The sequence below is a fragment of the Schistocerca cancellata genome, chromosome 2 (assembly GCF_023864275.1).
Source record: "Schistocerca cancellata isolate TAMUIC-IGC-003103 chromosome 2, iqSchCanc2.1, whole genome shotgun sequence".
Taxonomy (NCBI): Eukaryota; Metazoa; Arthropoda; class Insecta; order Orthoptera; family Acrididae; genus Schistocerca; species Schistocerca cancellata.
In genome coordinates, this window is record NC_064627.1 from 989,578,023 (window position 1) to 989,600,522 (window position 22,500).

The following is a 22,500-nucleotide window of genomic DNA, read 5'->3' on the forward strand; positions in this document are numbered from 1 at the left end:
CAGCCATGCCAAGACTAGAACCTCAACCACCTCAACAGCCTGATGACAAATATCCAGAAAGCATACCGTTCACGATTCCAGTTAATACCGACCGTTCATTATGTATTTTAATCCACTATAAATCAATTCACAAGTCCCATGCCACCACAACCTCTCAGAGACGTAGCTCATTTGGATAAAGAGATCGATGACTACACCATTTGGCGCTAAACTGCATGACCAATCCCAACTGTAGAATACGTCGGGTTCAAATTACACTCACTGAAACTGGCTGAGTATATGAAAGCCTGAGGCAGCTTCATTCATACATGTGACGGCTGTTAATGACAACAGGACATATTGTTTTATGAGTAAGCTAAAGGAGGTGTTGTGAGATTAGATATAATGCGATGACTATTCGCAAAGTAAGATCCCATAGGTCGCAAAACGGAAACGACAGAGGAAATCCAATGAAGCTTTGCACAGTTGTGTTTGGCAGTGTCTGTGGTATGCCTGACGATAGCGTCACGTAGCTATTTTCAGTTCTGAGCACAGGGTGAGCACATAAAGATGCCTACAAAACAGTGTCTTTCGCCAAGTATGGGTGCCCAAGTAGTAGGGCAAAGCAGATGCCAGTGCATTTTGTTAGTGTGGCTTCCCTACATAGCATGGTAAACCCCCTGTACCCCCAGAAAATGGTGGTAAGTTCAAATTCCACCAGGACAATGCAACACCTCATAGCTACCTCTACTAACCAAAGAAAATGGTGGGAAAGAAAGGGCAGTTGGGCTACCTCCACTAACCTAAGTCATCCGACCACTACCTCGTACTAGGAAATGGCAGGAAGAGGACTCGACCTGTGCAGGACATAAGTATTTATCTTCGGTCTTTATTTAAACAATTAGAGGCAGTACAACCATCAAGTGTAGTCGCCATGGGGTCCTGAGTCCAACTGACCTAGTACACAGTACAGCCACCAGACCGCCATCTTCGATTATGTCACGGAAGGGACAAGAGTACCCTCTGGTGACAGTGCTGTGTACTAGGTCAGTTGGACGCTGGACCCCATGGTGACTACACTTGATGGTGATACTGCCTCTAATTGTTTAAATATAGACTGAAAATAAAGACTTATATCCAGCATAGGTTGAGTCCTATTCCCGCCATTCCCTAGAAAAAGGTGGCGGTCAGATGACTTAAGTTAGTGGAGGCAGCCCAACTGCCCTTTCTTTCCTGCCATTTTCTTTGGTTAGTAGAGGTAGCTATGCTATGTTGCATTGTCCTGATGGTATTTGAACTTACCACCATTTCCTGGGGGGGGGGAGGGGAGGGGGTTTACCAGAGGGTGAGAGGTTAATTAATTGATCAATTTAATTAAGTAGTCAATGAAATTGATAAGAGTGAGAGGGGGACCTATTCCAATAACTCAGGCCTGAAAGTGTACCTGTAGCAGTGAGGGGGTGAGGGGGGTTGGGGGTGGGGAGACTATAGGATAAGTGCCTGTCAGTCAGAAGGCAATGGGGTGACATGGAAAACCACTTTACAGAACAAAAGGTTAAGTATCTGTCAATAAAAGGAGAACAACAGGTTCACCCCTGAGTGCATACGTGCCGCTGATGTAGGCATCCCACACTAAAAAAATGCACTGGTGCCCATTTTGCCCTACTACTTGTCCATTGCGACGATTCGCCTGATTTCATAAAACCCCACGTAATATACCTGTCATGCATTTCCCTCTTCATGACAATTCCCGGCAGTACACTGTAGGGCCAAAGAGGATGCCTTGCAGCGTTTCACACACCATATAGCCCGGACTTGACTTCCTCTGACGTTCATATCTGCTCATATCAACTGCTGTCTATGAAGACAACGTCTTGGCATAGACAGTGAACTGCAGAGCAGTGAAGAGAAGTAGTGGAAAGCACAGACGGCTGCCTTCTATGACGAGAGTACTGGAAAGCTGGTACAATATTACGTTAAATGTCTACGTCGGAGCGGAGATTATGTAGAGAAGTAGCTAGAAGATGTAGCGAACTGTTTCAAACAAAACATTTTTTAATTTCATTGTGGTTTCCATTTCGCGAACGATCGGACCTTACTTTCCGAATAGCTCTCGTACACAGATGCTAATGTCAAATTTAATTTATTCCATAGTAAATCTGTGTCAATATTTGAAAGTTGCTATCGTAAAAAGTTAACCGGAAAGTCTATTTAAAGAAAGGAAGCCATGGATAACTAAGGTAATTAAACTCCCATGTAAGAGGAAGAGGGAAATTTATACAAAAGCCAGAATAACTCTCTTTAATGAAAGACGACCGATTGTACTAGGAGTAGTTATAAAGTTGTAATTGTCAGCCCATTTATGTGGGGATGGGTTGCGCCATTATGTTTTGGTTCCTCTAGCGGCATGACTTACGGTAATGTGGCGGCAGGGATTTCAGTGTGCACCAGAACTGCAGATATATATATATGTGCGAACAAACAAAAAAATAGTTAGTACAACTAAAAACCGGTCCACAATTGCAAATTTCACTTTTCGTTATGTGTATGCACTTTATCTGTTCGTTTACACATTTTTGACATGTTTCTGCATTTAGTAAAACAGCATTTTTGACTATGTTACGATGATTTGAGAATGACTCCCGGCCCGAAACTAATCATCGAGTGAATATAGAAAAGTGAACTTTGGACTGGTTTTTCGTTGTACTGGTTAACAGAATTTTCTGTCCCTCAAGTATTCCCAGCATGCTGAAAGACCGTAAAAATAGTTACGTATACTCATTATTTCGAAGTTTTGATTAAAACGTTGTGGGTGTCGTCGTATTGTGGCAAGGTTGCCTCAAAATTATACAGTGTCGCTTCAGATACAGAATAGACTGGGTCACATTTGCTTTTGCTGGGCAACACGTTTGCGAACGTTCCGGCGTCTGCGAACCGCTGTCACTGTTTTCTTGCTGTGCGGCAGGCAACCGCCGGACGGCGTCGGTCCGGTCGGTGGGCTACAGCGACCTGTTCGTGCTGAGCAAGAAGGACATGTGGGACGTGCTCAAGGAGTACCCGGCGGCCAGGGTGCGCCTCGAGGCCATCGCGGTGAAGCGGCTGGAGAAGTACAAGCGGGCGCCCCTCGAGAAGGGTGAGTGCCGCCTCAGCTGCCCCCACAGCTGCCGCTGCGTCTGCCACCGCCGGAGCGTCTGCGCCGCCCCCGCAGCCGCCGCCGCCGCCGCCGCCGCCGCCTCCGGCACCGCCCCCGCGACGGCGCCCTGCCCCGTGCACGGCGCCGCAAGCCGCCACAGTGAGAACCAGCTAGGCCGTCGTCCCCTCCCGTAACCGCTAGCCGAAGTCCTAACGCACAGTAACCAGGTCGCCGGCCCAAAAGCACAATTCGCGCATCTTCACGCCACACTCTCTATCATCGCAGCTATACTTTATTCTTTATAGTTATCATTTTGAGTGGTTTGGAGTAGGCCGCCACGGTTCCCAGTCACCTGTTAATCTCTTCATCTCAGAGCAGCATGTACACAGCAAGCACAACGGACTAAGAATTAGCACCCCTCGAAGACAAGACGCTAATATTCTATGCCCCCACCTCTAGTCTTGGTAATGGACTCAGTTCGACGAGGAGTAGAGTCAATCTTCGGGTAAGCCGTCCTCACCTGAAGCCACTAAGTGCTGATCAGATCGCATAGAGCTACCAGTTTGCGGGGATGCTAAGTGCTACGTTACATCGTGTATTCCAAGTACCCCAACAGTCGATATAGTCTAAGAAGACTCCAGACAGGTCGCAGTACTGTTGGCAGCTTTCAACTACGAAACGCTAACGGCTGCAGATGGAAACAGTACCTGTCTAATAGAGTTCTGACAACAGTGAGGCGTTGTCATGGAAACGTTTAGATAATGGCGTTACGTTTCTGGTTGTGGCAGTCCCGGGTACCTGCAACTATCAGGGGATCAGCTTACGCTGACTCCACTACAGAGGTACTCTACTTCATCGGATGATTTAGCAAGTCAGTTGAGGGTAGTAGATGTCCCGAGTGTTCATCAAACCAGCGATGTATATGTGTATACCTGTGATCATGGTGAGTCTCCTCATGTCCATAGTACAAACGTAGAAGAAAGTGCACCATTTCCTCATTGAGAATGTTAAAATACGCATCCTGGTCCATTACACGGTAACCTTAATGACTGAATCCCAGTCATGGTACGAAAAACATCCCCAAAAACACCGCAGAATCACCCCTCAACTAAACCATCCTGACACTGCCGATTTTATTTATTTTTCGAGTCCAGGACTCGAATGCACAAACAGTGCCCGAACTCTTACGGGAATCGGCAACGTGCCGGGAGTAATGAGTATAATGGGCGGGGGGCACCACGAATGTAGTGCGGGACAATACGTTGAGAATGTGGGTTTCGCGAGAGGCGTGCCAGACATAAATCCCTGCAGTCGCGCTATCCTCTGTGTCCTCGGTGGCTCAGATGGATAGAGCGTCTTCCATGTAAGCAGGAGATCCCGGGTTCGAGTCCCAGTCAGGGCACACATTTTCATCTGTCCCCCTTTACGTATGTCATCGGCTGTAAGCAGTTAAGGGTGTTCATTTCATTGTATGTTCATTCTAACGAGCTGCATGGTCACCGATGGTATCTGTTCTTTCGCATATGTCCGAAAGAACAGATACCATCTTAATATGTATTTATGACACAGATTCAATAATATAGACAAAAAGAAAGAAAGAAAGAGATTATCATGCAGCAAGATGATTATATTTTTTGACGGGCCCAGTATTCGGCGGTTATCACAGCAGTTTCGCTGGCTGCAGGAAGGTCACAGATAGTGTATGCAGCGGTAGGTTCCTGCAGATTAGCAGATGTTGTTCGTTCTGTACGTCACCACACTGACAGGTTTCTTGCTCACTGCCGAAGCCTCACTTCCTGAGGTTGGCTTTGCACCTTGACACCCCAACTCGCAGTCTGTTCAAAGTCTTCCAGGTCACGTATGACAGGTGTGAACCTTCGGCTATTTCCTCCTTGACCGTTATGTGATTGTCTTCAACTAGGGAGTCTCGCCAAAGCTCCTCTCAGCGAGTTCTGGGAGATGAACGAATTGCCGTAGTTATCTGTAGGAAGCTTTTTCATGGCCTCAGTCTTGGCTGTTGAGGGTCGTGTCCAAACAAAGGATGTCTATGGTCGATTTCTTGTTTTCTCTTCTCCACTGCCGGTTAAACACTTCACTGGGTTCTGTGGACTCTTAGCCTTTCATCGCTTGACAAGAGGCATATTCGGAAGTCGGTAGGCCACACTCCACAGCTTCAATCAGTTACTGTCCTGTATCTGCGTTCTTGGAAGATGGGCGACCTTATATGGATGGCGTTGTGACCTGCGGTATTTTGCGAGTGCACCATCTTAGGTGACAATAGTCATGGGGTACGTCGTAATATCGTGTCACACCTCCTTTTGCCCGGTGTAGTGCAGCAAATCGAATTGGCATGGACTCGAAAAGTCGTTGGGAGTCTCTTGCAGAAATATTGTGCCATACTGCCTCTGTAGGCTTCCATAACTATGAAAGTGTTGGCAGTACATGATTTTGTGCACCAACTGACCTCCCGATTATGTCCCATAAAATTTTGTATGCGATTTATGTCGGGCGAACATGGCGACCAAATCATTTGCTTGAATTGTCCACAATGTTCTTCAAGCCAATCGCGATCAATTGTGACCTCACGACATGGCGCACTGTCATCCATAAAGAATCCATTTTTATTTGGGAATACGAAGTCAGTGAATGGCTGCAAATTGTCTCCAAGTAGCCGAACAAGACCTTTTACAGTCAATGACCAGCTGAACCAGGGGACACAGTCCATTTCATGTAAACACATTCCACACCTTTATGGAGCCACCACTAGCTTGCACAGTTTCTTGTTAACCACTTGGGCCCATGGCTTCGTGGGGTCTACGCCACATTCGAATCCTACAGTCAGCTCTTACCAACTGTCGAATCCTACAGTCAGCTCTTACCAACTGGAATCGGGAATCATCTGATCAGGCCACGGTTTTTTCTCTCGCCAAGAGTCTAATCAATACGGTCACGAGCCCAGGAGAGTCGCTGCAGGCGATTCTACACAGAGTACGCGAAAGAACTTGCTCCCCTTCTAACAGCCGTGTACCGCAAGTCTCTAGAGGAACGGAAGGTTCCAAATGATTGGAAAAGAGCACAGGTAGTCCCAGTCTTCAAGAAGGGTCGTCGAGCAGATGCCCAAAACTATAGACCTATATCTCTGACGTCGATCTGTTGTAGAATTTTAGAACATGTTTTTTGCTCGAGTATCATGTCGTTTTTGGAAACTCAGAATCTACTATGTAGGAATCAACATGGATTCCTGAAACAGCGATCGTGTGAGACCCAACTCGCTTTATTTGTTCATGAGACCCAGAAAATATTAGATACAGGCTCCCAGGTAGATGCTATTTTTCTTGACTTCCGGAAGGCGTTAGATACAGTTCCGCACTGTCGCCTGATAAACAAAGTAAGAGCCTACGGGATATCAGACCAGCTGTGTGGCTGGATTGAAGAGATTTTAGCAAACAGAACACAGTATGTTGTTATCAACGGAGAGATGTCTACAGACGTTAAAGTAACCTCTGGCGTGCCACAGGGGAGTGTTATAGGACCATTGCTTTTCACAATATATATAAATGACCTAGTAGATAGTGTCGGAAGTTCCATGCGGCTTTTCGCGGATGATGCTGTAGTATACAGAGAAGTTGCAGCATTAGAAAATTGTAGCGAAATGCAGGAAGATCTGCAGCGGATAGTCACTTGGTGCAGGGAGTGGCAACTCACCCTTAACATAGACAAATGTAATGTATTGCGAATACGTAGAAGGAAGGATCCTTTATTGTATGATTACATGATAGCGGAACAAACACTGGTAGCAGTTACTTCTGTAAAATATCTGGGAGTATGCGTGCGGAACGACTTGAAGTGGAATGATCATATAAAATTAATTGTTGGTAAGGCAGGTACCAGGTTGAGATTCATTGGGAGAGTCCTTAGAAAATGTAGTCCATCAACAAAGGAGGTGGCTTACAAAACACTCGTTCGACCTATACTTGAGTATTGCTCATCAGTGTGGGATCCGTACCACATCGGGTTGACGGAGGAGATAGAGAATATCCAAAGAAGAGCGGCGCGTTTCGTCACAGGGTTATTTGGTAACCGTGATAGCGTTACGGAGATGTTTAACAAACTCAAGTGGCAGACTCTGCAAGAGAGGCGCTCTGCATCGCGGTGTAGCTTGCTCGCCAGGTTTCGAGAGGGTGCGTTTCTGGATGAGGTATCGAATATATTGCTTCCCCTACTTATACCTCCCGAGGAGATCACGAATGTAAAATTAGAGAGATTAGAGCGCGCACAGAGGCTTTCCGACAGTCGTTCTTCCCGCGAACCATACGCGACTGGAACAGGAAAGGGAGGTAATGACAGTGGCACGTAAAGTGCCCTCCGCCACACACCGTTGGGTGGCTTGCGGAGTATAAATGTAGATGTAGATGTAGGTGTCGTACTGTTGGCAAAGGCTCTCGCATTGGTCGTCTGCTACCACAGCCCATTAACGCCAAATTCCCAGCATTGTCCTAACGGATACGTTCGTCGTACGTCCTACAGTGTTCTCTGTGCTTATTTCACGGAATGTTGCTTTGTTAGCACTGACAACTCTGGGCAGACGCCTCTGCTCTTGGACGTTAAAAAAGGCCGTCGGTCACTGAGATGGCCGTGGTGAGAGGTAATGCGTGAAGTTTGGTATTCTCGGCACACTCTTGACACTGAGAATCTTCGAATATTGAATTCCCTGATGATATGCGAAATGGAATGTCCCATGACTCCAGCTCCCGCTATCATTACTCGTTTAAAGCGTGTTAACTCCAGTCGTGAGTCCATAATCACGTCGGAAACCTTTTCACGTGGACTGAGTAAAAAAGACAGCTGCACCAACACCCTGCCCTTTTATAGCTTGTGTACACGACACTACCGTCGTCTGTATGAGTGCATATCGATATTCCATTACTCTTGTCACCTCGGTGTGTATTACGTGGTAAGTACGGTGTTTTGCTAGGGATGTGTCTCCAAATGTCCATTACAGTTATGTTCCCTCGGAAATTGTTTTCTATGAATCTGCATTCGTTGACAGCAGGATTTACTGTCTGGTTGAAGCCGACTGTCAAGACATGTAACTCGTCCCTCTTGACAGTCAGGATCTTCTTTACGATCACTCTTCTTCCGCTTTGTTACAACGCTGCGAGCACTACACCTTTGTAGACACGCTCTGCAGTCCGTTATGATACACCCACAAAGTGGGTAACTTGAATCAAGGTGTGATCGTGGGTAGCTGCCTCCTGCCATTTTGTCACAAGTCCACTTTGACCCATTGTACTGCGCTGGTTCCGTGCCAGCCACTTCACTGTCATGGCTTACATCATCAGTGGAGTCTCACATGGTCGCCTTCTACCACTTCCACACCACTCACAGCACTGCAATTTTGCTCTTTTAAGGCGGTGCCTAACATTTTATCTGGTGATCTTATTGCAACCTCTTATTCCCCTATAATTTTGCCGTCGAGTAGCTCTCTCTAGTATCATGTAAGTTATTTCCTGATGTCTTAACGCATGTCCTACCATCCTGTCCCTTCTTCTACTCATTTTTCTCTAACTCGCTTTAATCGCTGATTATGGGGGGAAACTCCTTGCCGGCCGGAGTGACCGAGCGGATGTAGGTGCTTCAGTCGGGAACCGCACAACCGCTACGGTCGCAGGTTCGAATCCTGCCTCGGGCATGGGTGTGTGTGATGTCCTCAGATTAGTTCGGGTTAAGTAGTTTTAAGTTCTAGGGGACTGATGACCTCAGATGTTAAGTCCCATAGTGCTCAGAGCCATTTGAACCATTTGAAACTCCTAATTTCTTATCAGTTCGCTATGTTTTCAGCTTGCTTCTGTAAATCGTACCTCAAACGTTTCGATTATTGGGGACATTGTAGGAACCAGCCGAAGTATGCTACGTTTACAGAACTCGGGTGTGTACTGGGAACGTCGGATCACCCACCTATGCTTTCACGCATAAGCATCTTTGTTTGCTTTTGACACAATAAATAAATTCTGTTGGCTATATTCTGAGGTTTTTCACAAAATTAAACATTCATTTCTCGATTGTCAAAGTACTACATGTACACCATAGTGTCGTTGTAGTCCTTTTATTCCTCGTATAGAAAGGTTTAGTTCGTTATATGTGTTCACTTTTCCTGTTGTTGAGTTAAACACACAGAAATTTAGTTAGAGACTGTGACATTACAATACAGTAAATTTTTTGTTGTCTGGTCATGATCGTCATAACACTTTATTTCGATTCTAATATTTTACTAATTTTTATGAAAAACTTTGCTTGGTTGTGTAAGTGACACGCATTATTTATTTCATCACTACAAAGCAATTCATTTCCGTGCTACATGTAATAGCTACATTCAAATTATTGCTAATATGAGTTGCGTTCAATAAGCAATGCAGCAATTTTTTATGAAAGCAGGTTAGTTTCATTCAGGATTAGAATACACCACCTATCATTTCTCACTATTTTGGCTACAAAACCATATATTCCAACATAATCTCCGTTCAATGCAATTGCCGTACGCCACTTTACTGGGAAGTACTGTATAGCCGCAGGGTACCTGTCTGCTGGTCGAGGTCTGAGCCAGCGTCTTGCTGCACATATAACCTCCCCATCTTCCACATACTGCTTCTTGCGGTGTGCTTTCTTCAATTAGCCAAACAAATGGAAATCAGCAGGTGTGAGATCAACGCTGTAAGGTGGATCAGGAGTGACTGTTCAATGAAGTTTTGTAAGCTCCTCTCGGGAGGAGAGATTATGTGAGGCCTTTCGTTGTAATAAAGAAGAAGTCTTTTGCATTTTTGTGTGGACGAACAAGCTGAAGTAGTTTCTTCAATTTCCTGAGGCTAGCACAATACGCTTCAGAGTTGATTGTTGCACTGTGAGGAAGGACATGAAACAGAATAACCCTTTTAGAGTCCCAGAAGACCGTTGTCATGACTTTAACGGCTGAGGGTGTGGAGGGGAGGTGGTGTGGCGTCGCTTCATGGATCGCCGTTTTGTTTCCGGTTCGAGGTGATGAATCCACGTTTGATGGCCTGTGACGATGTTCGACGAAAAATTGTCAGGATCAGCCTCTTAACACGCAAGCAATTCCTCTTAGTGCGACTTCAGTATCTGCGATCCTCGGTTTTTCCGACATAAGAAGCTCAATACAGCTCTCGCCTTGGAACACAGCTCCGTTGTAGACTGCATTTTTAACGCCATGTATAGCGCCGGCCACCAGCCGGAACTTCATGGAACTATAGGGCCTGAAGCAGGAATATTCCACGATGTCCCACAACAAATTCCGCAGTTTTTGAACCGAAAATGTGTCGCATTATTTATTGAATGCTCATCGTAAATCCTCATATGTACTAAGAACTACGTATATGCACGGATATATAGGCTATCAAAAGAAAGTAACACACAGTTGTAACCTCCTGAAACTGACAGTTAACTGAATGAACAACAGCATTCTAAAACTGTGTGCACCGACCGAGACTCGAACTCGGGACCTTTGCCTTTCGCGGGCAAGTGCTCTACCATCTGAGCTACCGAAGCACGACTCACGGCCGGTCTCACAGCTTTACTTCTGCCAGTATCTCGTCTCCTACCTTCCAAACTTTACAGAAGCTCCCCCAGGCTGTGGCTAAGCCATGTCTCCGCAGTATCCTTTTTTTCAGGAATGCTAGTTCTGCAAGGTTCGCAGGAGAGCTTCTGTAAAGTGTGGAAGGTAGGAGACGAGATACTGGCAGAAGTATAGCTGTGAGACCGGGTGTGAGTTGTGCTTCGGTAGCTCAGATGGTAGAGCACTTGCCCGCGAAAGGCAAAGGTCCCGAGTTCGAGTCTCGGTCGCTGGACACAGTTTTAATCTGCCAGGAAGTTTCATATCAGCGCACACTCCGCTGCAGAGTGAAAATCTCATTCTGGAGACAGCATTCTACTCAATTTATCTTGAACTCCAAGACAAACTAGGGACTGGAACAGGAGACAGAAGAGCGTACATCACTAACATGGTTTCCAATGAACACGGACGACACCTCGGTAGAAACGTAAACCTCAATGCTGAGACAGGGACAATCAATTTTCAGCATGACTGTGATGATTCATCATTTTAGAATTGCAGAATATTTGTTGAGTTTGTAAGACGAATCGAGGCTATATGTAGGTAAACGTGGACCAAAACGGAAAGAAGGCAGTTCCTGCGGATACTGCTCCCACGCCCGTTATCAGACCAACCGCAAAACAGATCTTGTTACTGTGCGTGCAGGAAAGCCCCATAGTCATTGATTTGTGACGTCATGGAATGGTGGTCCATATTGTTGTGGTAGTTAAGCATACAGCTGCTCAGTTTTCTAACTACTTTATCGACTGTAGTAATACCGTAATATTCTAGTTCTAACTGAAAATTGTATCAGCTGCTAGTTGCAATATCAGTCTTTTAAGTACATATGTTGAAAAATACTGCTAATTAATGTTGCTAAACAAGTTTTCTAATGACTACTTACATTTGAATTTAATTCAGTGTTACTTCCCTGTAAGTAATAGCATTTAGTCTCACTCGTAGTGTAAATATTATCCATCGAATGCTCGCAAATAATTTTATGTACAAATATTGGAGTGTGTATTGCTAAGAACTAGAATTATGGAATCAAACTGCACTAACTTGTCGTTCTTCACACATATAATGCTTGATCTTTAGAAAGTTTTTCATATTCTTATTTGATATATCTCGCTTTTATTAATCATTTCTCAAATAAAAATAATTTTTAGTCGTCTATCGCAAGTAGATGACATCTGCTTCAAATCTAGTGTTTGCTTTTGGGCAGGTGGCGAGTATCTTCTTAACCCTGTAGAAAAAAATGAATTTAAAAACAATGATTTTAATCTTAATCCGTTACCTATTTCACCGGTAACATTTTTCAGAGTGTCTTACGTACAGGTTCGGTCTATGTTGCATCTTCCCGTGTGGTACGTGGGAAGGACGACTGTCAACAGACCACCGTATGAGCTCTAATTTCTGTGATTTTCTTGTCATGATCATTTCGCGAGACGTGTCAGGAAGCAAATAAAATTTGACCGACACTCTTGGAACATGCACTCCCCGAATTTCATCAGTAAACCTCTCCGCGAGGTATAACGCCTCACTTGTTGCGTCTGTGAGTGGAGTTTGTTTGGCATCTCTGTAATGCTGTCACAGCGAGCACGTAAAAGATTCCCCTATGAAACGTGCCGGTCTTCGATGGATATGTTCTGTCTCTTCTACTAACCCTACTTGGTGAGCGTCCCAGCGTTTTGTAAGCCATTTATTTGTTGACAAATTTACTTTGTCTTAAGATTGTCCCAACGAATATCGGTCCGAAATCTTTTTCTTGCTACGTGTCGTCATCCCACTTTTTGTCCTACCGGATCGTTACTCCAAGGTATTTTACCGTAATTAACTATGTACAGACATAGGCTGCCAATAGTATCATGTAACAGAACTGACTCTCTATCTACATATGGACAATACGTTAATTTTTTTCTTTTTTTATGTCCTGTCCCTGGACCAACTGTCAGTCCTCAGCAAGTCTCCCTGCATTTCGCTACAATCTCGTGGTATACTAGGCTTCCTATGTATCACTGCTTCTTCATCGAATACTCTTACGGAACCTATAGTAATATCCACTACGCTATTAACAGGAATTTCAAACAGTTACAGTCCTACAATACTCGCTTGCGGTACCCCGAGGATTCCTTTACATCTGTCGATTTTGTTTCGTTGAGAACGGAGTGTTACACTCTATCTATGCGTCCTGAATTCGGTCACAAATGTGACCCATTACTCCGTAAGCTCGTAATTTGTTCACATAACAGCGCTGCAGGACAGAATCGAGTGCCTCCCGGATGTCAAGGAACACGCCGTCAAACTTGGCGGCTTAGTCCTCACCATACAATGCTGTATGTGTTTACGTGGTTTCCCCTAGTCTTTTCATGCAAGTATGGTGAGAATTCCTTCAATAAGGCCATATCTAATTCCTTTCTCTGTCAGTGAGGTAGTTTGAATTTTCTTTCTATCTATTTTCCGGAATTGCCTCTACTTGCCCCAACCTCCTACATTCCACTTTTAGGAAACCTTGGTACATCCGGAGCGACACCTAAGAACCTCAGATCTCGTAGTAAAACAGCTGTTGCAATTATTTATTTATTTTTGCTTTGTGCCGGTCTGTCTGTAGGCAAGTGTGGGTGTAACTACAACCAATTTCACATCCAGCCTCGGAAAATGACCGGAGTATTCACCCTGTTAACAGTTCGATTTGAGGTCCACGTTGAGCTATTGGACAGCAGTAATTAAATCGCCGAGCAGTGTCTACGGGGCAATCACAGCGCGCAGCGTGAACCCTTTAACCAGACGGCCACTGCTCGTCTCAGATTACGCCGATTTTCACGTGATTTTCGTGGTTCCAGTTGTACAATTTATGCAATACCCGTGTTGGGGAGCTTTCTTTCATCGCCTTTGAAACATCATCGCAGAACACACTTAAAGTCGATTCATAATACACGTTACGAAACGGAACGAAAGGTGACGTCGCCGCCAAATCGTAGTGTGTTACTACGATTACTTTGCGTAGCCCAGATCAATAAAGACGTTATGGAATGCCATCAGTGATGCAAAAAGTCTGAATGCACTTTCACATTTTACTAGCAACGAAAAAGCTTATTACCGGCCAAAGTAGTAATCCTAACAGTGGGCACCCCCAGAAATTTATTCAAAACGGGCCAATATTCTAAAACTGCCGTTTTTTTATACGAGTATAACGGATTCGGTGTAGCAGATAGAAACCACACAGCAGTTATTTGACAGGTATTCGCTCATTATTTCTCGTGTAGATTAGTTTGATATATAATTGGCATGCATATTTCATTAGTAAATGCAAAGTACTTCATTTTATGTTATTAATACCAATATGAATGACATATTTTTGACTTAACGTTCTGGAGTTACTTGCTTCTTATGATAAAATTTAGGATCTTCTACGAGTTCTTTAGAAAAGTGTTTTATTTATATAACAATAGTGTTAGGTTGATGCTGAAATTTTAAAAAAAGTATGATATACAAACGGAAATTAAAATGACTGGGAAAATTGTGACAGAAATAATTCACATAAAAAACCGGCTTAATACTCCCCGAAGAGGGCTTCAAGGCAGTTTCGAACCGCCGCCTGCATTTTACTCTGACAGAGCGAGAACCAAACATACCTAAGTTATATGGTGATTGATAAAGCTACAGCATTTCCCAAAGCTTACTGAAATGCTAAATCTGTGATTTACTGGCATCGCAGACGATCACTGCTATAAATGTGCGAGAGGCTTGTAATGAGTAAAGAGTTGATGGCTCTGAGCACTATGGGACTTAACATCTATGGTCATCAGTCCCCAAGAACTTAGAACTACTTAAACCTAACTAACCTAAGGACATCACACAACACCCAGTCATCACGAGGCAGAGAAAATCCCTGACCCCGCCGGGAATCGAACCCGGGAACCCGGGCATGGGAAGCGAGAACGCTACCGCACGACCACGAGCTGCGGACAAAGAGTTGATACCCCCAAATTTCAGGATGGGGAAAATGCCCCCTCCTGCTCTGTCCCCAACCCCCTAACCCTCCCCCCCCTTTCGGATGCCTATGTCTATGTTCGCAACAGATTTTCTTGGCAAAGTGTGAATGGTAAACTGCTGAGAAGTGAAACAAATACGAAAATCTGTCATATTTCGACAATTATTTGCTAGAGAAAATATATACAGAGATACACATCAAACTAAAAACAGAAGGCAATTCACACTGTCTTTTTAGCATATCCACTGTATCCTTTTTTCGTTCTAAGTACCAAATAACGTCAAAAAACTAACCTTTTCTTTTTCTAAAGAGCTTTTCTTGCTGTTAATTATTATGTCTAGAAAACTGTGTAATGAATTAACGTTTTTATTTACACACAGTGTAGGCTTTTTCATTGTCTATGCATCGTAAAACTTAAATCTTTTTCCCTTTCAGATTTTTCAACTTTTTTGTGAAAGAACATTCAAACGAGAAAATATCAGTCTCAGAGGAAAGTATACAATGTGGAACGAAGACAATGAAGACAATAAAATAAAGACTAAGGAAACACAAAATTGCAATATCCAGTACTGTAAAATGAGTGTTCATGGCTTCCCGAGAATTAATGGTGGTGATGTTCCGTTCCGCCCCGTCGCGTTGAACGTTACCATCTGAACTGCATTGTGGAATGTTTTCATGTTTAGATACGTCAATTGGAAAGCGATCTATATGAGGACAGAATGGAACATGAACGTCAAGGATTCTCCCGTAGATAATTTTGATGTTGACGTTGGTGGAGGAACAGTGACGTCGTCTTCTTGTATTGGAAGTTAGCCTGTTCTCGCCACGATATTTCTGCATCTACATCTACTTCTACGTCTGTACACAGCAAGCCACCTTATGGTGTATGGCGCAAGGTACTTTGTGGACCACTGTCAGTTTCCCCTTCTCCTGTTCCAGTTGCGTATAACTCGCATGAAGAACGATTGCTGGTAAGCCTGCAGGTGGACTCAAATCTCCCTAATTATTTCACTGCCTCTCGGCGGGATATACGTAGAAGCAAGCAACATATTGGTTGACTCATCTAGAAACGCATGGTCTTGGAATTTAACACTAGATCACTCTGTGACACAGAATGCGTCTATCGTAGCGTCTGCCACTAAAGCTGACTTACCATCTCCGTGAAGCTTTCACTAAATGAAGCTGAAACAAAATGTGCTGCTCTTCTTTGGATCTTCTCTGTTTCCTCTATCCATCCTATCTTACATGGATTCCACGCTGGCGAGAAATATTCAGGTATTGGTCGAGAGAGAGTTTTCTAAGCTGCTTCCTTTGTTGATGAACTTCGTTTCCTGAGGTTTAGTCCAATAAATCTCAGTCTGGCATATACCTTACTCGTGATAAATTTTAGGTGGTTGTTCCACATCAGATCACTTCGTACGCACACTCTTAGTTATTTTATGGAAGTGGTTGCTTCCAGTGATTGTTCTGCAATCGTGTAATCATACAGTAAAGGGTCTTTCTGCCTTTGTATTCGTAATATGTTATGCTTGTTCATCTTGAGGGTCAACTGCCTCTTCCTGCACCTTGGCTGGATCCTCTGCATTTCGCTACAATTTTGTAGAGTTGCGATTTCTTTGTGTACAACATCACCATCTGCGAAAAGCCTCATAAAACATCTGACGTTATCTACTATGTCATTTAAATATATTGTAAAAAATAATGGTCCTATAACACCCCCCTGGGGCACGTCCAACATTACTTTAACGTCTGAAGACTTCTCTCCATTTAGAATTACCTGCCGTGTTCTGTTGGCTAAAATTACTACAGCGAAGCCACACAGTTGGTCTCGTGTGCCGTGTGCTCGTTTTTTGGTCATTAGGTAGCAGTGCACTACTGCATTGAACGCCTTCTTCATGTCAAGGAACACGGCACCTACCTAGGGTCCTGTATCTCCCTTTTCTGGATCTAGTGGAAGAACAGTGTGAGCCGGATTTCACAAGAACGTTGTTTTCGGAACCATGTTGATACCTACAGAAGAGATTCTGGTCTCCACAAATGGTACAATATGCAAGAGTAAAACATGCTCCAACATTCTCATTTTGCAGTACTAGTTTTGGTACTTTGTGTCTTCTTATCTTTCTTGTATTTTGAGTTACATGTAAAATACAGCGTCTGCTGCTACCAAGAAATGTTGTTATGTCACTACCGTTTGCGTTCATTGAAGGTCCTTGTAGGATTCCTTCGTACACATCAAAATAGTTTCAGTAGTATGTTGTTATGCAGTATTAACAGCAACACGGAATAAGCACACTTTTTATTATTTGTTTTGTTTTTATGATTCCACGAGGATCTGAATTATTTTACACAAAAAGTGGCCACATACCTGAAAACAAAAGATTATTTACCTTTTAGTATACCTTGTCAAAGAAACAGCCACACTGTGATTAAATAAGAGGAACATAGAATGAGATTTTCACTCTGCTGCGGAGTGTACTCTGATATGAAACTTCCTGACAGCTTAAAACTGTGTACCGGACCGAGACTCGAACTCAACACCTTTGCCTTTCGCGGGCAAGTGCTCTACCAACTGAGCTACCCAAGCACGACTCACGACGCGTCCTGACAGCCTTACTTCTGCCAGTACCTTGTCTCCTACCTTCCAAACTTCACAGAAGCTGTTCTGCGAACCTGGCAAAGGTCCCGAGTTCGAGTCTCGGTCCAGCACACAGTTTTAACCTGTCAGGAAGTTTCAAGAGGAACATAAGTAAGTGAAACAACTTTCTTTAAAGAATAAACTTTTTAACAGTGAAACAGTCAGCTGTCTTGAAGGAGAAAAATACAGTCGTTTTACCGTTATTTAGTACTTAAAAAGAAAACCACAGAAATAAATAATGAGAAAAGGCGCTATGGATTTCTTTTATACTGGTCTGATGTGTTTATACGTATCTATCTTTTCGATTACATATATGTTCATGTTTTGTGATATTTGGACTAGACTTATCCCATTCTCTCACTTCTCTGCAGAGTGAAAAAGTTAGCATACAGTCTTCTTCAAGAAAATCTGTTATGAATTTTTCTTTGCCCGTTATTAAATTCTTATATTGTCTCTAGTTCCTTTAGTAATGTCTGATATGATTCATTCACTCCACCACCTCTGAAGTATTCTGCGACTTTTTACCAGGGGAAGGTATCTCATATCATCACTTTCACCATTTATGCTGGGTTAAGCCACCCTGTGATGTTATATTGACGTTCAAGTCAGTGTGAACACACCGCAGTTTGAGTGTGACGTTCCCTTCCGTTCAGTAACGTTCCCTTGACTAGCAGGGGACTGATGACCATAGATGTTAAGTCCCATAGTGCTCAGAGCCTTGACTAGCAGCGAGAATCAATCTTTATCAATCACGTCTAATGTACATCATCTCTTCTAACGTCGCACGTTCATCATGCTGACACATGGGGCGGGCAGTGAACAGATAACATTAGCCATATAGTCTGCACGCTGTTGCGTCGTGTCCTGGAAGACTGCTTGATGTCAGCGAATCCCGCAATGCGTGTAAACAACAACCAAGCGACAGTCCCACATTAACAGTATCGGCAAAGACGACCGCAACGAGTATTAGAGTACATTTACATATGAAGGGCTTATTTCAATAGTGGTACAAGTCCATTACCTCCACTTTTCTGCCTAAAATGCTTCTGAAATTAATGATCCAAACAAACGGAAAGAAAGGTTCATCTCTAGCAGGAATCCATATGCTTGAATATTTCTGGCATCTCAACTGCAGATTTTTCAGCGCTCATTTAACTTTAGGACTCTGTATCTCACAATGAACAAAAACGGACTTGTACCAGTATCTACATAAGCCCTTCATATATACTCCCCTAGCCACCAAGCAGTGTGTGGCGGAGGGCACAATTCGCGCCAAAGTCATATTCCCCCCCTCTTTTCCACTCGCGGATCGGGCGAGGGAAAAACGACTGTCTGAACGCCTCAGTACGAGCACTAATTTCTAATTTCCCTTATCTTTGAACGGTGATCATTGCGAGATTTGAAAGTTTGTGGTAATAATACACTCCTGGAAATTGAAATAAGAACACCGTGAATTCATTGTCCCAGGAAGGGGAAACTTTATTGACACATTCCTGGGGTCAGATACATCACATGATCACACTGACAGAACCACAGGCACATTGACACAGGCAACAGAGCATGCACAATGTCGGCACTAGTACAGTGTATATCCACCTTTCGCAGCAATGCAGGCTGCTATTCTCCCATGGAGACAATCGTAGAGATGCTGGATGTAGTCCTGTGGAACGGCTTGCCATGCCATTTCCACCTGGCGCCTCAGTTGGACCAGCGTTCGTGCTGGACGTGCAGACCGCGTGAGACGACGCTTCATCCAGTCCCAAACATGCTCAATGGGGGACAGATCCGGAGATCTTGCTGGCCAGGGTAGTTGACTTACACCTTCTAGAGCACGTTGGGTGGCACGGGATACATGCGGACGTGCATTGTCCTGTTGGAACAGCAAGTTCCCTTGCCGGTCTAGGAAAGGTAGAACGATGGGTTCGATGACGGTTTGGATGTACCGTGCACTATTCAGTGTCCCCTCGACGATCACCAGTGGTGTACGGCCAGTGTAGGAGATCGCTCCCCACACCATGATGCCGGGTGTTGGCCCTGTGTGCCTCGGTCGTATGCAGTCCTGATTGTGGCGCTCACCTGCACGGCGCCAAACACGCATACGACCATCATTGGCACCAAGGCAGAAGCGACTCTCATCGCTGAAGACGACACGTCTCCATTCGTCCCTCCATTCACGCCTGTCGCGACACCACTGGAGGCGGGCTGCACGATGTTGGGGCGTGAGCGGAAGACGGCCTAACGGTGTGCGGGACCATATCCCAGCTTCATGGAGACGGTTGCGAATGGTCCTCGCCAATACCCCAGGAGCAACAGTGTCCCTAATTTGCTGGGAAGTGGCGGTGCGGTCCCCTACGGCACTGCGTAGGATCCTACGGTCTTGGCGTGCATCCGTGCGTCGCTGCGGTCCGGTCCCAGGTCGACGGGCACGTGCACCTTCCGCCGACCACTGGCGACAACATCGATGTACTGTGGAGACCTCACGCCCCACGTGTTGAGCAATTCGGCTGTACGTCCACCCGGCCTCCCGCATGCCCACTATACGCCCTCGCTCAAAGGCCGTCAACTGCACATACGGTTGATGTCCACGCTGTCGCGGCATGCTACCAGTGTTAAAGACTGCGATGGAGCTCCGTATGCCACGGCAAACTGGCTGACACTGACGGCGGCGGTGCACAAATGCTGCGCAGCTAGCGCCATTCGACGGCCTACACCGCGATTCCTGGTGTGTCCGCTGTGCCGTGCGTGTGATCATTGCTTGTACAGCCCTCTCGCAGTGTCCGGAGCAAGTATGGTGGGTCTGACATACCGGTGTCAATGTGTTCTTTTTTCCATTTCCAGGAGTGTATATGCTCTACATCCTCGGCGAAGATCGGATTTCGGAATTTAGTGAGCAGCCCCTTCAGTTTAGCGCGTCGTCTATCGGCAAGTGTCCCACATCAAACTTTCTATGAGATTTGTAACGCTCTCGCCATAGATAAATGTACGTCACAAATCTTGCCGCTCTTCTTTGGACCTTCTCAATCTCTTGAATCAGACCCAACTGGTAAGGGTCCCACACAGACGTAGAATACTCTAAGACTGGACGAACTAACGTATTGCAAGCAATTTCCTTTGTTGAACGACTGCATCGCTTCAGGATTCTACCAATAAACCGCAATCTAGAGTTCGCCTTGCCCGTTACCTGTCTAATCTGATCATTCCATTTGAGATCATTTCAAATAGTGACACCCAGATACTTGACAGATGTTACCGCTTCCAAAGACTGATCATTTATTTTGCACTCATACATTAATGTGGATTTTCGCCTTGTTATACGCAGTAGGTTACACTTACTAATATTGAGAGATAACTGCCAGTCATTACACCACGCATTTATTTTCTGAAAATCCTCACTGATTTGTTCACAACTTTCGTGTGATACTACTTTCCTGTAGACTACACCATCATCGGCAGACAGTCTAATGCCGCTGTCAATACCATCAACCATTGGTGGTATTCCTTTAATGTAGTGAGCTCTTCACGACCAGTTATACTCTTCACCACCATCTACTCTGGCCATTAATTTCTTTTCAGTAGAATCGTCTATCTCAAACGTGTACAGATAAAGTAGTTCATGCTACTTTCTGCTGTAGGAGGCATACTGAAAAAAGGAAAAATAGGAGGAAATGTGACTAAAAATGATTGAGAGTTTGGTAAAGTACTGGAGACTATACGTTTGGTTAACTGGTAATCGAGGTACAATGGGCAACAACCAGGCAGCTACCATCGTACTGATGAGCCAAAACATTTTGACCACCTGTTTAATGGGCTGTTGTTCCACTTTTCAAACACAGTACAACAAAGACTCTGTTTGGACGGATTCTACAAATCCTTGATAGGATTCCAGAAGTATGTTGCACCAGATGTCTCTGCACAGGTCAAACCATTCCCGAAAATTACCGGATGGTGGGCACGTAGCTGGCGCCCGATATGTGTTCCAATGGGTACAGATAGGGCAGATTTTTTTGGCCAAGACATCTTTGTGAGTTCCCTATAATGTCCCTCAAACCACTGCAGCAAGATTGTGACCTTGAAACATGGACAAATAAATGGCTCTGAGCACTATGGGACTCAACTGCTGAGGTCATTAGTCCCCTAGAACTTAGAACTAGTTAAACCTAACTAACCTAAGGACATCACAAACATCCATGCCCGAGGCAGGATTCGAACCTGCGACCGTAGCGGTCTTGCGGTTCCAGACCATGGACAAATATCCGGCTGGAAGGTGTTCTCGCCAAAGGGGGAGACTCCAAGCATGAAGCGATACAGCTGGTCCGCAATATTGTTCACGTAGATCACAGCTGTCACGATGCCTTCGATTACCACCACAGATCCCAAGGAAGCCCAACTTAGTGTACCCCGTAGCATAATTCTGCCCTCGCCGGCCTGCGCCTGTGACGCGGTGCATGTTTCGTGCAGCCATTCGCCTGGGTGACAACGTCTAAGTACCTAACCATCGACCTGGTGAAACAACAATTGCAATTCATTAGATTGGCGACACTTTTGTATTGATCCACGATGAAAACTCAGTGAATCTGTGTCTACGACATCGTGGGTCAACACAGGAACATATAGGGATCGAGTGATGTGGAACTCCATGTTCAACAATGGCCTTTGAACGGTGAGATCCGAAACACTTACGCCTTCACCAGCACTATACTCCGTCGTCAGATCTGCCACAGATCGCTGCCTGTCCTGGATTACACAGTGGTGGATCCTCCGACGTCTAAGTTTTGCGATGAGACGTGGTTGTTGAACACTCGTTATTTCACCATCCTTCAGTCACTTTCCATTGGTGCTCACGACAGCAGTACGCCTACAGGCGACCAGCTTCGCCGTTTCAGAGATTCTCGTTTCCGGCCGCAACTTCACTATAATGAGTGCCCATTCGTCTCTCTTCCGCTTACATTCTTTCCTTACTGCGTCACGTGCCCGCAACACCATCAGGAGGAATTCCGCCTTGCGGTGGGCAGTGGTCATAATGTTTTGGCTCATCAGTGTACGTTGTGTAACGATCATGGGATTAAGATAAGAGAAATTTGAGCTCATACTGTAACATAGCCCCCGCTTCTCCGAGAATGGAACAGCACGTGGAATAACTAACTTTGGCACAAAGC

The 22,500-nt window shown here is 44.8% G+C and overlaps 1 protein-coding gene and 1 non-coding gene across 2 annotated transcripts in view; one reads left to right on the forward strand and one right to left on the reverse strand.

The window, feature by feature from the left end:
- LOC126160360 (cyclic nucleotide-gated cation channel alpha-3) overlaps positions 1 to 22,500 on the forward strand; it is a 638,264-nt gene that overhangs the window by 553,980 nt on the left and 61,784 nt on the right. Inside the window, exon 7 of the mRNA XM_049916902.1 lies at positions 2,945 to 3,112. Coding sequence (XP_049772859.1) covers positions 2,945 to 3,112 — 168 coding nt within the window. The remainder of the gene's footprint in view (positions 1 to 2,944; positions 3,113 to 22,500) is intronic.
- Positions 10,599 to 10,672, reverse strand: Trnas-cga (transfer RNA serine (anticodon CGA)). Its single transcript has one exon. It is a non-coding gene; the product is annotated as a tRNA-Ser (tRNA).